This window comes from Callorhinchus milii, unplaced genomic scaffold (assembly GCF_018977255.1).
Source record: "Callorhinchus milii isolate IMCB2004 unplaced genomic scaffold, IMCB_Cmil_1.0 Scaffold1, whole genome shotgun sequence".
Lineage (NCBI taxonomy): Eukaryota > Metazoa > Chordata > Chondrichthyes > Chimaeriformes > Callorhinchidae > Callorhinchus > Callorhinchus milii.
Window position 1 is genome coordinate 83744851 of NW_024704742.1, and position 15663 is coordinate 83760513.

Here is a 15663-nt window from a genome sequence, read left to right on the forward strand (position 1 = left end):
AACTTGTGATGTTCTCTGGCCGCAGAATTTTCCAAATCTCTGGGATAGGTCCAAACAAACAAGCCAGCAATGCCAAGACCACATGTCTGGCCTGCAAGGATGGGTTGGTGACAGCTCAAACCTTCAACTCAATCCACCTAAAACATGAGAATCAATGTACCTTGTGTAAACTAGATGCAATGCCTATCCCAGCTGACCCAGGTGAGATTTGGACCCACTTTGAGATTCACAAACAAGTGGCTTCAGAGACAATACCAACAGCACCTTATTTACATTGCAATTTTCTTGCTGAACACATGGCTGGCACCAAAGGCTGTGCTGGAACGTAAACATTATGTAATGGAAAGCATAAGTTCACAAGTAAGAATTCTGGATTCCTGTAATATGAACTGCTCCGTTTCTTAGTCTGACACTCTCAATCTCTCCAACTGCACCTCATCACTGCTAGATCTAAGGAAGCATCAACAGCTCATTGCACTCAACATACCTTTACAAACATTTACAGGTGTTCAGATAACAAACCACTCAAGTTTAGTTTTCATTATTCTTAGGATTATCTGATCCCTTTAACTGAAATACTGCTTGGTAATGTAGTTAAAGCTATAGATCAATATTTTTGAAGCTCCACTGTATTAACGCATTCTTTAAAGGTCTTGGTATTCAAAAATATGTATTATGCACATCAAAGGCTAATAATCATTTATTAATAAGCTAATAATCATCCACTTTACAGTATATCCTACATCAAATGCAAGGATTATTATTATTATTATGCTGTGAAGTGCTTTGAGACATCTCAACAACATGATAAGTCACTATATCAAAATCAAATATTATTGTTAATAATAATTGGAATAATCCTTGCGTTTGACACAGTATCTACAACATCGAAACACCTCAAAGTACTTTGCAGGTAATTACTGGCAAACGTAGTGCCTATTTATAGGTCAGTAATTGTTAAGAGAAATGTAGCTTTAAAATAAATCTCTTTTAACCCACAATCAAAGTCTTCCTTAATACAACACCACTACATCCATCAATTTGCATAATCACAAGGTCAGAAACTTTTATGTAGTTATCAAGCAATTACTATTTGAATGATTGAGGTAACTGTGCCACATTCAAATCTCTCGACTCCAAACTGAAGCTTTTTGTTGTACATGGCTTGGAATGAATACGAATACAAAGATTTCAAAATATGGCTTTGATTCAACAGTAACTTGCATTTATATAGCGCTCTTCATGAGGTGTAGTGTCTCAGGAGCACAGAGCAGAATCTCTCGCTCTGCCCTCCTCAATGACCAAACAATAAAGACTTTGGTTCCTACTAATTTAAGTGTTCAAATAACGATGAAATATTCGAAAGAACAGAAAGCAATAAACCTCATTTAAAAAGATAGTTCAGGACAGAAATTGAACTGGCGACATTTACATGCTCACAATAAGAACAATCACTGTTTCCGGCTCGTACAATTCAGAGACTATAATTGATGAAGTTGTAACAAGCCTCAGCCAACCTATAGAGTGACCCAACTGCGACCGAGACAGACAATCAATTGTTCTCACTACCATAATCAGTTTCTTGTCTTTGATATCTTTGCAAACCACTTTTTTCCACGCAACTACATTTTATCACTTGATCTGAATACACCATTTTACCACCTCCAGCGCACTGCCACATTCCACCCACCCATATACCAATTTGCTTTGTGGTTTCTGATAGTACCCTTCCGGCAGCATTGGGCAAACCACTTTATGTACAAGTTGCGCACTGGGACATCCCTTCACCTGGTGCTGACTGCAGTGAATGGAAAATATTGAAAAGGTTATCTTATATTACGTTATGCAGCTAACATTTAAAACTACTGACCTTCCATTAAACTGCACAATGTAAAACTGCTAACCGCTCAATTTTATAAAGAGCTCGCTATCTGTTATTTTACTCGTGCAATATAAAACAACTAACAAAGCCTCTCTTACAAAGTCACCAGGCACCATTTTAAATAGAACCAGGACTTCCCCACCCAACCTGCAGGCTAGCCAAGAGTCTCAGGCAGTCCGTGTCCTGACAGACAGTCCAGCTGGTTGGGGGCGCGGGGGAAGAGAGAAAGTGCAGGAAAGCTGAGTGGGATGGTGTTACAAGACCCTCCATTTCACTCTCTGCAACACATTCAGTACAGATCGGCACAATATGTAGATAGAATATGAATTTACATTTATATATAAACCCACTTGTTTCAATATATATCTGAAAAAAAGTAAATTCAAATGAATCCTGCACTGGCAACCAGATATCTCACACACTGGTTTAGACAGAGAGCTGTTGTGCGGCCCTTTTTGGCACCATCTCAAGAATTACAGCAGGGAAAACAAAATGGGGCTCCATCAGCCGCCAACTCCATGTCTTCGTTATGGAAAGGGTCTTTTCAGATCACAAAAATCTCCAGGGTGGACGTAACTCGATTCTTGAGGCTCTCAACCTCACCCACCCGCCTTCACCCTAATAATAATCCTTGCATTTGATGTAGCGCTTCACAAAATATCCTGTAAAGTGGATTGACTGTGTATGTTGTGGGAGAAACAAGGCAGCCAGTTGCACAGAAATGTCCCACAAACCTCCATGGAGTGAGTAACAATTTTTTTTATATATATATATATATATAAATTTGGGGCAATTCTTGGTCAGGACATCGTAAGAAACTGCCTTCTCTTTTTGAATTGTGCCATGGGATCTTTAAACATCCACCTGAACAGGCAGATGGGACCTGACATGAGACAATGAATGAAGACTCATTTGTGAATGTTTATGTTAATTGGGAATTTCAACGAGAGGATAAATGGACACCACAGCCAAGCCTGCTCTGCCTGCCACTGACGTGTGGATTTTCCAACAGGAGCCACCAGATCGCAATAAATAGATGAAAATTGCAGCTTCCCGCTGTCTCCTCGGATCAAGCACAGCAAGACCAACTACCATTCTAGCTGCACCCTTGGAAAGACTGAACTAAAAACCTCCATCATCGATATGGCTCAACCAAGTGAATTCAAAGCAAACTGAGATCGTTGTAAAATCATCCTTGCGTTTGATAGTGCTTTGAATTTTGAACTAAGTTCAACTAATTTGAACAAAAGGCAATGTCCCACTAACCGACAAAGTGAACAACCAATTTTATCTGGAGAATTATTGGCCAGGACACCAGGAAGGAGAAACTACTTTTTTCAAGTAGTGCCATGGGATCTTTAATGGCTAACTGAACAAACATTTTGATGATCCAATGTCTTATCCAAAGCACAGCATTTCCTTCTGACAATGTAGAACTCCCCCAATGTCAGCCTGAACTCTAAGCTCAAAGTCTCAACAAGGCGCTCAAACCAACAATGTACTGACCCAGATGCGAATGCTTCCAACTTACACCATAACACTGCTGTGTTTTTCCTTACTGAAAATAACAGCTGTATATTGCATTGGAATGCATACAATTATCAATTTATTAGCAGCGAGCTCAAGGTTAATAATAATATTCCTGAGTTGAGCTCAAAATTACCAAGCGTTTACAGTTACTCAAGATTACGCATCCCATGTTGGAAATAGTTTAAACGATTAAAGCACAACTTGCCTTGTACAACCCGAAGCCTGGATCTATGAGAAATGATCGAGTCGATGTGGTTGGACGATTCTTTTTATTGTTTTCCCCGCTGGAGGTTTTGTCACATTCGCTCTGCGAAGAACCACAGCCGGAGTCGCTGTCAGATAGCTCAATCTCATTTTCCTTTTTCTTCGCCGTGGAGGTCGAAGGCTGGCGGATCAGAAGTTGGATGATATCATTCAGTCCCACGTTGTAATCAAACAGTGTATGGCCATCTTCCAACTGGGGAGAGGGGTGGGGGGAAAAGAAAGATTTCTCGTCATACATCCTTCACATTACAATAGTTGGGCAGAAACAGAACAGTAGCTTTTACTGCACTAGATAATCATTCAATAAATATAAATAATACTAATACTTCTTGCATTTGATATTAGCACCTTATCACATCATTGAGACGTCTCAAAGGCTTCACAGAATATACAAATAAAAATACAAAGATTATTATTACTGTAGTGACTGTATATTTTGTGGGCAAAATACAGCAGCTAACTGCACACAACAGTGTCACACAAACAGTCAAGAATTAAGTGAGCCAATTTTTTTTATTTTTATATAAAGGATTACCTCTGGAAAGTGATCCGCCAATCATCTAACAACAGTATAAATATACACGAGCTCATTGACCCAATTCAGATTTAATTTGTAATAACAATCCTCTCTTTAGGTTCAAAATGTAATCAAGATCAATAGGATGAATTGCAAGCACCGGCTCATTAACATAAAAGGAAGCTGTGCATTGTGCACGTGGTTTTAAACTGAGGAAGTGCACTATCTTACTGTTATTACAATGCATCCATGAGATTCCCAGACCACGTGTCCAGTGAGAGCAAACGCCCTCTTATTGTGTGCCCCGCTGGACACATCTCTGCTTATGCTTATCACCGTTATGGCAATTTAGAATTTTTATATATTACACCTGAGCTTTGCATTCTAATTTGCGTGTACTCTTCCCGTAGGTAACTTGCCTTTCACCATTGCCCTAACAAGGTTTCGCTTTGAATTACGTGACAGAAGAGCTGGTGACACAATGATACAGCACCAAGGTTATTCTCAAAAATGCACTCATATTTTACACAAATAACAGCAGTGTATACATTGTTTCCCAGGAAAATATACCCCGGACCAAGCTTGGAATAGTGCCAGTGCACCAATGCTAGATACCCTTCAGCTTTATGCCTTGCTTTGCCTTCATTAGATTGGTGTGGGAAGTTCAATCCAGATCATGCTCTGATCCGGGGCTGAAACTGAAACCAAAGTAATCCACAAGTTTCGTGAAAGATTCTCAGTTATGCTGGCTACAGAATAATAATAATATTAATAATCCTTGCATTTGATATAGCGCTTTTCACATCGGGAGGACGTCCCAAAGCGCTTCACAGAACACACTGTAAAGTGAATTGACTGTATATTTGTGGGCGAACGCGGCAGCCAATTGTGCACAGCAATGTCCCACAAACAGTCGTAGATTGAAAATGACCAATTTATTATTGTTTTTGGTTTTGGAGGGATTATTATTAGGCGTGTGGAGTAAGGAAACTTGCCCAAGGTTTCGCCCTCTGCCTGGAATTGAACTCAGGTCTCTCACTTGCAAAGCGAGTGCTCTAACCACTGAGCTACAGGACTCCAAATAAGTGACGTTTGAATGCTAATTTATAATAAATAATCCTTGTATTTGATATAGCACCTTACCACGTCGTTGCGACATCTCAAAATGCTTCAGAGAATATATTGTAAAGTAGATTGATACTATTTGTGGGTGAAATTTAAAAACACATAATGAACTAAAAACACTTATTTATTCTGAATCTACTTAGTTCAGTAAGTTGAAGCTGTGTTGTCCAGGGGCCTGGAAGAAAGGTTTGAAAAGTTACAACCCACTTTAAACAGACTCCTTTACATCTCTGTTCATGGAATGCAATTCACTGCTGAAAGAGTTTCTCTAGACATTTGCCATCATCTAAGCAAGCTATCAATACTATAATAACTGATATTTCTGGCAAAGTAATAAATGACTCATAAATATTACATGAATGTCTGAATGGACATTCAACGTGGATTTGTGAAAAAAATTCAAGACTATGAACCCTCTCTTTTCACTTAGAGTGGATGGACATCTTTCCCATTGATAAATCTTCAATTAGGATTTCTAGTGTAAATGAAAACAGTTTAGAGCGACTTCTGGTACTCTCCCAAGACTATTCTATAACCTTCATAGAATATATTCATTCCATCAAGGCTCACGTTTCCAATGATTGTCAGCAGTTGAACAATTTTCTTGCTAACACTTTACACGCTCACTCCACTGTGGTTCATAACCACTCTAATGCAGTGGCTCCCATTTCTTACTCAGACTGTAATTAAAGACCAAGGCAACCAAGTGGCTTCATACTGCCCTCAGAGATTAAAACAAGTACAGTGCCACGAAACGAGGCTAAGCTGTCTCAACTGATTTGATCTCATTTGCCTCAACTTTGAGATAAGTGTCGGGGGAGGGAGAAGGGGGGTAAGGGGGGGAAGGAGGTGAGGGGAAAGGGAAGTTAAGGAAGAAAAGTATTGATCGTTTAGGATGGCGGAGGATTGCCGAGAAACAGGTCTCCAGTTCTGAATCAGACCAGCAGATGGAGTTGAGTCTGCAAACAAGGCCCTCCATTTCCTCGCAGTCAGGTCAACAGCACACGAGAGCTTCCTACCCGCAAAGCCCACGTCAATTTTAGGTAACAGGCCCGCTCATCAGGCCTGCTCTGAGACAAGTGACAAAGCAGTCAACGGCTGGACTAGTTTAAGGAGCAGTACTCCTCAAATTCCACAGTCAGTGTTAGAAAAGCTAACACCTCTGTTGCATTCAAAACAAAATGCTTCTAAAATCTTGTGAACCAGCTCTACCCTCATATCAGAATGAGTAGCTTCAACGCAGTCGTTTTTTCCCCACTTAGCAAGGAAGCACAATCCATGTAGCAATTTCACTTTCCCATTCATTCCCACATGACATTCAAGGATCAGCCAGGTGAGAATAACTGTGCTAACACGTGACCACTCCCCCCCACCCCACCCTCTGCCCCAAAACACAACACACAGGCATTCAAGATATTTTTAAATTTTCCACCCTTCAAACCTGTTTTGCTTGAAATGAAATAGGTAAATAAGGGGAAGACAAACTCTAACAAGCAGGAAGTTTCAGGCATTAACTTTTTTTTAGAAAGAAAAAACACTTCAAACACAGACCATTTTAACATTATGGCAATCCAGTGTTAAGTCATACACTGTATAGCCTTGTTCTCAGGCCTTGTTTTAATTCCTTTCACAAGACACAGAATAGGCCATGTCCAAATACAGAATCAATTTACATCAATACATAAATTTTACTAAATCAAATATCCATCCATTCCTCATTCGAAAACTTGGTGCATTAATGTATAAATGTTGAAATGGACAGCCCCAGTGATGTAGTGGATAGAGCTGCAGCTTATGCCATTTGGCTCTCTAGTTTGAATCAGTCCATGCTGTATTTACTGGTCTCACCCTGCAGCAGGAGGATATATGGTCCCCAATCTTCCCAGGGTTAGGGAGGGGGAAACTAGCCTGGTTCCTGCTCTTGATCCTTTTACACCACCCTTTACTGGTTGTGTGTGTGTGTGGTAGCCAGATAGGGGAAGTCAGGGTTGGCTGCGATGCCATCAGTCAAGTGGCCTGTGGACAATATCAAGGCCCACACATTAACACTGGTCACTTGGGAGGGGTATCAGAGGGTAACCAGCACCTATGGAACCACACCCCAGCAAGAGGAGGCAGAGCCAGGAGCAGAGAGGTGTATACCAATGGGAAGAAAATCAGAAAAATAATTGTACACTCTAAATTCATATAAAAAAAGTTGCAATAACTAAGAGTCAAGTTGCCTGATGCAGATGGTTATTCATACTCAGATCCAGCCAGATAAGATACTACTGAAAGTTAGATTGTGGGAGTTTGCTATGTGGAATTCCAGTTTTTCATAAATCAAACATCCAAAAAAAAACAAATCTGTGTGATCAAACATGAAGAAAACTAGTTAATTTAACTTCAGGCAGTCTGGCATTAATGCATTCATTGTGTAAACTTACAGTGGTTCATAAAGCACTCGCTCCCCTACTCTTCACATAAAGAATCAAAACTCCCAATTCATGCTTGGGATAGTGGGGAGAAAGGGAGGAGGAAAGAGCAGTGATCTCACAACAGTTACCTAAATGCTAGCCTAACTTTTATTCAACAAGACTGGCAAATTAAGCGCAACTGTATCAAACGGCCAGATTTTGTACTGTAATGTGACTCATTTCCACCACAAACTTAACTGAGACAGTCACAATCCATTTCTTTTTAGAAAGGATATACAATAGCCATCAAAGAGAAAGGAAAAAAAACCTCACCCACTCCCCCATCTCCGGAACTGTCTAGACTGGATATAAAACTGTATGCAATTTTAACTGCTGCATCCAGTCCACCTGCTAAAGTAACACTTTGTGATGGATAAAATGTACAGTATTACACAAATACAGTACTCTGTTATGAACCATGTCTTATCTTACAAAGACATGTGGCAGTGCTGCCTTTGCACCCAAGCATGCACGTTTAATTTTGAGAATATAGATAAGAAATAAATGTTATGTGCACATTTAATCTGATTTACTTTAAAAGCTCGGAAAAAGAACACACAAGAATACAACAAACCATGCAGTCTGCAAATGACAAGTTTTAAATGCAGTTTACCACATAGCACTAAGGGAGCTGCCAGCTTTACACATTTATTTTCTTAATAGTAATAAGTGTAACTTTTATCACAGCTTCTTTCGCACCCGCAACCCCCCTCACCATCTATTTATGAAAAGCATCTCGCCACTTGTCCTGATAATATAATCGAACAAAACTGGCTGAGAAGAGTAACCAAAATGAACACTGCGACACAGATGAATTAACATGCGCAGTTCAAATGACCCCCATCACTGAACCACCTTGGAATTACGGCATAATTTGCAGATGTTAAAGGAATACTCCAATGGTATAAGCAAATTGTTGGCAAAAAATAGAATTAGCACTATCAACTCTTAATGCCACATTTCTACTGCAAAAGACTCCAGAATTAGCTTGAATACCTCTTTTATAGTGCGGGGGTGGGGGGGCAGCGGGGGGTAACGGCAACAAGTTCACATTGCAGATGTCTCCAGGGTTGCAAATCAAGACTAGGTATTTTCTAACTGTCTTTTTGAATGTGTGGGGAACATTGATGCAGCCCAACAATACAAAAGCATATTGTCCCTGGGTGACCAGGGTTCTCACCCTAGTGATCCAGGGTGAGAACACCATTTGCCATGCCGTCTCCAGGAGCAAGAGAAAAAACAATTCCAGAATCGATTGTTAGTTTTCTTCTAAAGGTTCTTCCAAAGGCAGTACCACCAAGTCACTGCATTTCATTACAGCAGCACGGCAACATAAACACAGCTCAATGTCTCTTGGTCAGTCTTTGCTTTTGAAAGAAAAAAAAGTGTTCGGCTCACATGCTGCAACACTGAAGTGAGACAATTACAGAGTGAGATACTGTACACTGTCCAGCACCTTGGGACGTCCTCTTGACGTGAAAGGCGCTAAACAAATGTAATCTTGCTGTGGTGGGGGAATGGTCAGTACTGTAATACTATACTAACCATGTACAAAAAAAATCTTCCTTTCCAACATTATGAATTACGATATTTTAACGTTTGCTTTATTTCAGTCCTTTTTAAAAAAAACACAACTTTTTTTTCTTCCTGAGCTCTTAAAAAAAAACTTGTATTTGTATAGTGCCTTTTGTGTGGGATAACGTCTTGAAGCATTGAACCCCACTTATTTTTAATTTGGACCCTACCTCCAAAATTAGATTTTAAATAGTTGAAAACCTGCTTAGGCCAACTTTTTTCCCTCAGTTAATTAAGACTCAGAAATTTAACACAGAAGTTTGGCAGCATCAATCAACAAGAACAACAACTTGCATTTATACAGTGCCTTTCACTTCAGGAGCGTGCACCCAGGCCCTGGACAATGAGTGATTTAAACCTGAGCTGCGGGTTGGGATCAGAGAGGAGTGGAGGGCAAGGCAGGGGGAGGAGGGAAGATGATCGAAGACACGGTCAAAAAGGCAGGTCTTGAGCCAGGCCTTGAAAGAGGCAGAGAGGAGGGGTGGGGGGGAAAGGAGGACATATCAAGACGTATTTCCCCCTTTTTTGAGTTGGTCTCAAATGAACAGTAAGTACATCTATGTTGAGTAAAAGAGTCATTTATCCATTCTGATTTATGAAGCCTGAACATACTGCTTTAGAAATTGTTTGATAAATTATTTTGACGAAAATCTGTGAAGTAATGGTGAACTTCTATTGTAAAAATAAGTATTCTGATTGGCAAAGCAATTGCACACGGCCCAGAAAATTCATCAACTATAGAGGTTTAATTTTCAGTCGTTATTTCAAAACCTAAAGCAATATTTCAAACCACTCACCCCATTATTGTCTTTCTTATTTTGTACGTCATTTTACAAAAGACAATTAAAGAGTTAGACCGCAGTAACACTAAGTAACCACTCTTGGTATCAGAATAATCAATTCTTGTTGACAGTTTCTTTAAGAAATCATTACATTCAGGATTTAGTATACAGTGAAAACGTAATCCTAAATGTAAAAAGAAATTGCAAGATCACTATAAAACAATGAAAATATTTAATACTATATTTACAATTACCATATATGTTGATTGTACACACGTCACCAAAAAAAGGACTTCCAATTTCATTAATGTTACGTGGTGGGGAGGCAGAAGGAAAAAAGCTGTATTTGAAACAGCTGCAAACTAAGTTTAAATACCATTTTAAATGTTCTTCCCCCACCCCCCAAAAAAAACTATTTTGACATAGCCATTTTAGGCTGCGACTGCTTCAGTCTCGGGAATAACCCCCAACCAGTTCCTTCTATTATCCCACTGGGACTTCCTGTCTTAACAAAAGTATTGGTAAGAAGAAAAAAAATAGGATGTTAAAAGGGAATCATATGCAAAACCTCTTAGTTTAACTTTACCTGAGTAATTTGCCTTAGAACAAGAGATAACCCTAATCCCTTACTTTAAAAAAAACTATTACACTACTGTATGGTTCATTTCATAAAGTCTGTTTGAAAGATGCTTAACACAGAATATTTTCTTAGCCTGTACAATCCTCCTCTAAAACAAATACTTCTAAAGCCCAAGGTGCAAACTGAACTCAAACTGCAGTTAGTTGGCTAGTTTTGTCAGAAATGATATTCGGCTGCATCCAAGGGGACTTGCACTTGTGTGAAACAAAAGAGTTCCTCATGGCAACACAATGATGAAAATCTGGCTTTCTCGCGCCACATGGGCACTTAAAGCAACTTGAGGAACCTTTGAACCTGTGGTGAGATCTGCAAAGCCAAAGGTTTGTATTTTTTTAAAAAAACACACACATTTGTCTCATTGCACCAATTCATACAGTAATTCTCTACAATGCACACCTTGCAGTTTGATAGTTATATTTCAAGTCCAGAAAGCCTGACAGCAGCAAATTGCATTCATGTAGAAAACATGGTGGTCTGTACAGATCCCAGGAAATCTATTCCCAGCCTTATTTACATTTTATTAAAAAGTGCAATTCCCCCCCAAAAAAAGTTTATCAATTTTTTTATGCCACTTAAAGTTAAGTTCACCAAATAAAATTCAGAGAAATTACTTTTATTTTTGCACGCATCACATTGATATCTTGATTGCATTTTCAAGTGAGGAACTTTGTACAATTTACATACAAATAAGTACATGGCAATACTAGGCGGTGGGTGGGGGGGGCCCTTCCCCCAACAAAAACTGATCGCAATTTTTTTTGATATGCTTCAATTGCACTTTATATATCTTGTGAGGCGCTTCGAGACGTCCCAATAAAGTTATTAGCCGCTATATCAAATACAAGGTTTATTATTACTATTATTAATTGCTTACTTTGGATTACTTAGTCCGTTTACGTGCGACTATGTACCTCCCGCACCCCACCACCACCAAGCAGCAATAAACCAACCAAAATAAGCGGCCAAGCAGCAGAGCCATCAGCCATGCGGTCAAAAAGATTATAGGTCGACAAATCTTCGCGTAGGTTGGTGGGTGGGGGTTGGGAAAGGGGAGGGAAAAGATTAAACGGCATTAAAAATACAACTGATTGTTTCTCGCCATTAAGAGGCGGGAATCTCCTCCCTGTGAGCACTGCGCTGCACTCTGTGATTCAGCCCTGAGCTGGGAAGGCAGGAAGGCAGGAAGGCAGGAGCTAAACAAAGCTTTCTGCCTGGACACTGCTGGAGGGCGATGTGCAGCAACAGCAGCAGCAGAGACCACAGACCTGGACGAAAAGCACATTCCGCGCAAACATAAAACCCCCTCTCTCTTCTCCACCCCCCTCCCTCCCTTCTCTGCTCCTCCCCCCCCCCCCCCCTCTCTTTCTCCACAGGCAGCGTGTGTTCGCTCTGCTCCACATTTACGGGCCTGCGTTTAGCAAATCAAACCAGACAGGAAGCTTTCCCTTTCCTCTCTCCTTTCCCCCGCCCTCCCATTATAAACTGCCAATTCCATTTATTTTTAAGAGAAAAAAAAGACACAAGTAATACCATAGACGTTTACGGTAAACGCTAACTTTGTTGTAGTTTTTTTTTAAAAAAGAGGACTTTTCTTCAGATAGAACCCACCTACTGATGCTCCTCACTTTCCCTCTCCCCCTCCCCCCTCTCCTGGCCGCCTGTAAACATGTGAGCCGCGCTCATGGCTGGCCACACTCACTCATCCAAACACACTTTACAGTACATTCTGTGAATCGCTTCGAGACGTCTCGAAGACATACGACGCTATATCAAATGCAACGATTATTATTATTATTATTATCATCATCCTCCTCATCATCATCATCTGCTGCCGGGGATGTTTCGAGCTTTGCGGCTGGAGCAGGGTCCCTGGTGTTGGAGGGGGTAAAGTGGGGGGGGGAAGAGAAGACGAGAGACAAATCCAACATTCTTACAGACTCTCTCTCATCCCCTCCCCACACACATACAATTAAAAAACAAGCTTATTTTTACAGAGAGACAGGCAGACAGCTGGACTGAGGCTGTAAAACCCAGAAAACAACAGCTTACTTGGGATATTGTGTGTGTGTGTTTGTGTGTGTGTACAGCAGTCAACAAAAAAATAGCCCTTTGCACCCCCAACAAAAATAACCATTTTATTTCACTATAAATATATAAAAGCAATGGAGAGGTCACACACACACACACACAAGAGCCCAACGAAGAGAGCCTTTTACATTTCCCCCCTTTCCCCCCACTCCCTCCCTCTCCCTCCCCACCACCCAAAAAATATATATATATTTTAAAAAAATGTAATGTCTTATGAAAAAAAACACATGTGGAAAAAAAAAGACCTTTCTTTCCCTTCGGCAGCAGGTGGGGGGGGGGAGTGTATGAGGAAATATTGGGTCAACAATTTGCTGGTGACAATCCCAGGTCACAGAGGGAGAAGAGGAGGGAGAGGAGAGGAAGAGAGGAGAGGGAGAGGAGAGGAAGAGAGAAGAGAAGAGGAGAGGAGAGGAGAGGAGGAGAGGAGAGAGGAGAGAGGAGAGGAGAGGAGAGGAAGAGAGGAGAGGGAGAGAGGAGAGGAAGAGAGGAGGAGAGGAAGAGGAGAGGAGGAGAGGAAGAGAGGAGAGGAGAGAGAGGAGAGGAGAGGAGAGAGGAGAGGAAGAGAGGAGAGGAAGAGAGGAGAGGGAGAGAAAAGAAGAGAAGAAGAGAGGAGGAGAGGAAGAGAAGGAGAGAGGAGAGAGAAGAGGAGAGGAAGAGAGGGGAGAGAAGAGGAGAGGAAGAGAAAGAGAGAGGAGAGAGAAGAGGAGAGGAAGAGAGAGAGGAGAGGAGAGAGGAGGAGAGGAACGTGCTCTTTTCTGGGTTACTCAGCAGCTGAACGGGAAGAAAGAGAAGGCGACACTCGGGAGGAGGAGGAGGAGGGTTGAGTTTCATTGACACACACACACACACATACACACACAACAGTTTTGATTTTGTTTCGGGGGCGGGGGGGGGGGGTTTGCAAAAAAAAAAAAATTTTTTTTTAAATAAACAAACAAACATATAAATAAATAAAAAAAATAAAATAAAATAAATGAGTGAGCGAGTGAGTGAGTGAGTGAGCGGGAGAGCTGTGCTGTGCTGTGCTGTGTGTTACCTGTTTGCCTCTGTAGAACAGGCGCTGGCAGTCCGGGTCCACACTGAAGCTCTCCTGGATCTTCACCCTCAAGCCCTCGATCTTGGTCAGTCGGGACAAGTCGTCGATGCACCGGGTTTGTTTGCCGTCGATAGTACGCACTTGAATCCACATTTTTCTTCCCTCTCTTTCACTCTCTCTCTCTCTCTCTCTCTTTCTTTTCTCTCTCTCACTCTCTCGCTCTCTCTGTGTCTCTCTCACTCTCTCTCTCTCTCCTTCTCGCGTCTTCTTTTTTTTCCCCTCTTCTCCTCTCCCGGTTTTCCTGCCGCTGTTCACGAAACAATGAGGACCCCCTCTCTCCCTCTCTCCCTCTCTCTCTCTCTCTCTCTAATGAAACGACCCCCCGTGTGATAACCAGCGGTGACAACAGGTTCAAGGACGAGGAGGAGTGTGGGGGAGGGGGGAGGGGGGGGGGGAGGGGGAGAAGGGGAAAAGGGGGAGGGAGGGAGAGGAGGAGAGAGAGAGAGGGGGGGGGACCCCACCCACCAGTCTGTAGGTGAGATAAGAGAGAGATTTTGTTGATATTGCAACAACAAAAAACCGACCCCCAAATGGTGCACTGTGTAATAAGGAAAAATAATTCCCCCCTTTTTTTCAGGGCCGAGGCCGAGGCCGAGGCTGAGTGGGGCTCAGGCGGAGGGCTCCTCACCAGCGGCGGCGGCGGCTGTTTACTGAGCGCTCAGAGCCTCGGCTCTCAGTCACTCACACACACACACACACACACGGGGTCACGGCGCCAAACAACTCTCGCGAACATAGGATAGTGATTGTTTATACAGAGAGGGGGGGGGAGTGATGGGGGGAGGGGAGTGAGAGGGGAGGAGAGAGGGGAGGGGGAGGAGAGAGGGGAGGGGGGAGTGAGGGGGGGAGGGGAGTGAGAGGGGAGGAGAGAGGGGAGGGGGAGTGAGAGGGGAGGAGAGAGGGGAGGGGAGGAGAGAGGGGAGGGGGAGAGGGGGGAGGGGAGTGAGAGGGGAGGAGAGAGGGGAGGGGGGAGGAGAGAGGGGGGGGAGGAGAGTGAGGGGGGAGGGGAGTGAGAGGGGGGAGAGGGGAGGGGGGAGTGAGAGGGAGGAGAGAGTGAGAGGGGGGAGGAGAGAGGGGAGGGGGGAGTGAGGGGGGAGGGGAGTGAGAGGGGAGGAGAGAGGGGAGGGGGAGTGAGAGGGAGGAGTGGGGGAGGGGGAGTGGGAGGGGAGGAGAGAGTGAGAGGGGGGAGGGGAGTGAGGGGGGGAGTGGGGGGAGGGGGAGGGGAGGAGAGAGTGGAGGGGGAGGGGAGTGAGGGGAGGAGTGGGGGAGGGGGAGGGGGGAGTGAGAGGGAGGAGGAGGGGAGGGGGGAGTGAGAGGGAGGAGTGGGGGAGGGGGGAGTGGGAGGGGAGGAGAGAGTGAGAGGGGGGAGGGGAGTGAGCGGGAGGAGTGGGGGGAGGGGGAGGGGGGAGTGAGAGGGAGGAGTGGGGGGAGGGGAGGGGAGTGAGGGGGGGAGGGGAGTGAGAGGGAGGAGTGGGGGGAGGGGGAGTGAGAGGGGGGAGGGGAGTGAGAGGGAGGAGTGGGGGGAGTGGGAGGGGAGGAGAGAGTGAGAGGGGGGAGGGGAGTGAGCGGGAGGAGTGGGGGAGGGGGAGGGGGGAGTGAGAGGGAGGAGTGGGGGGAGGGGGAGGGGGAGTGAGGGGGGGAGGGGGGAGTGAGGGGGGGAAGGGGGAGTGAGGGGGGGAAGGGGGAATGAGGGAGGGGAGGGAGGGAG

The 15663-nt window shown here is 43.4% G+C and overlaps 1 protein-coding gene across 1 annotated transcript in view; it reads right to left on the minus strand.

Annotated features, from left to right (window-relative positions):
* The window catches only part of LOC103185474 (E3 ubiquitin-protein ligase UHRF1), an 81738-nt gene extending 67638 nt beyond the window's left edge, over nt 1-14100 (minus strand). Inside the window, 2 exon segments of the mRNA XM_042332585.1 lie at nt 3618-3869; nt 13896-14100. Coding sequence (XP_042188519.1) covers nt 3618-3869; nt 13896-14048 — 405 coding nt within the window. The 5' untranslated portion in view covers nt 14049-14100.
* Between the last annotated feature and the right edge of the window lie 1563 nt (nt 14101-15663).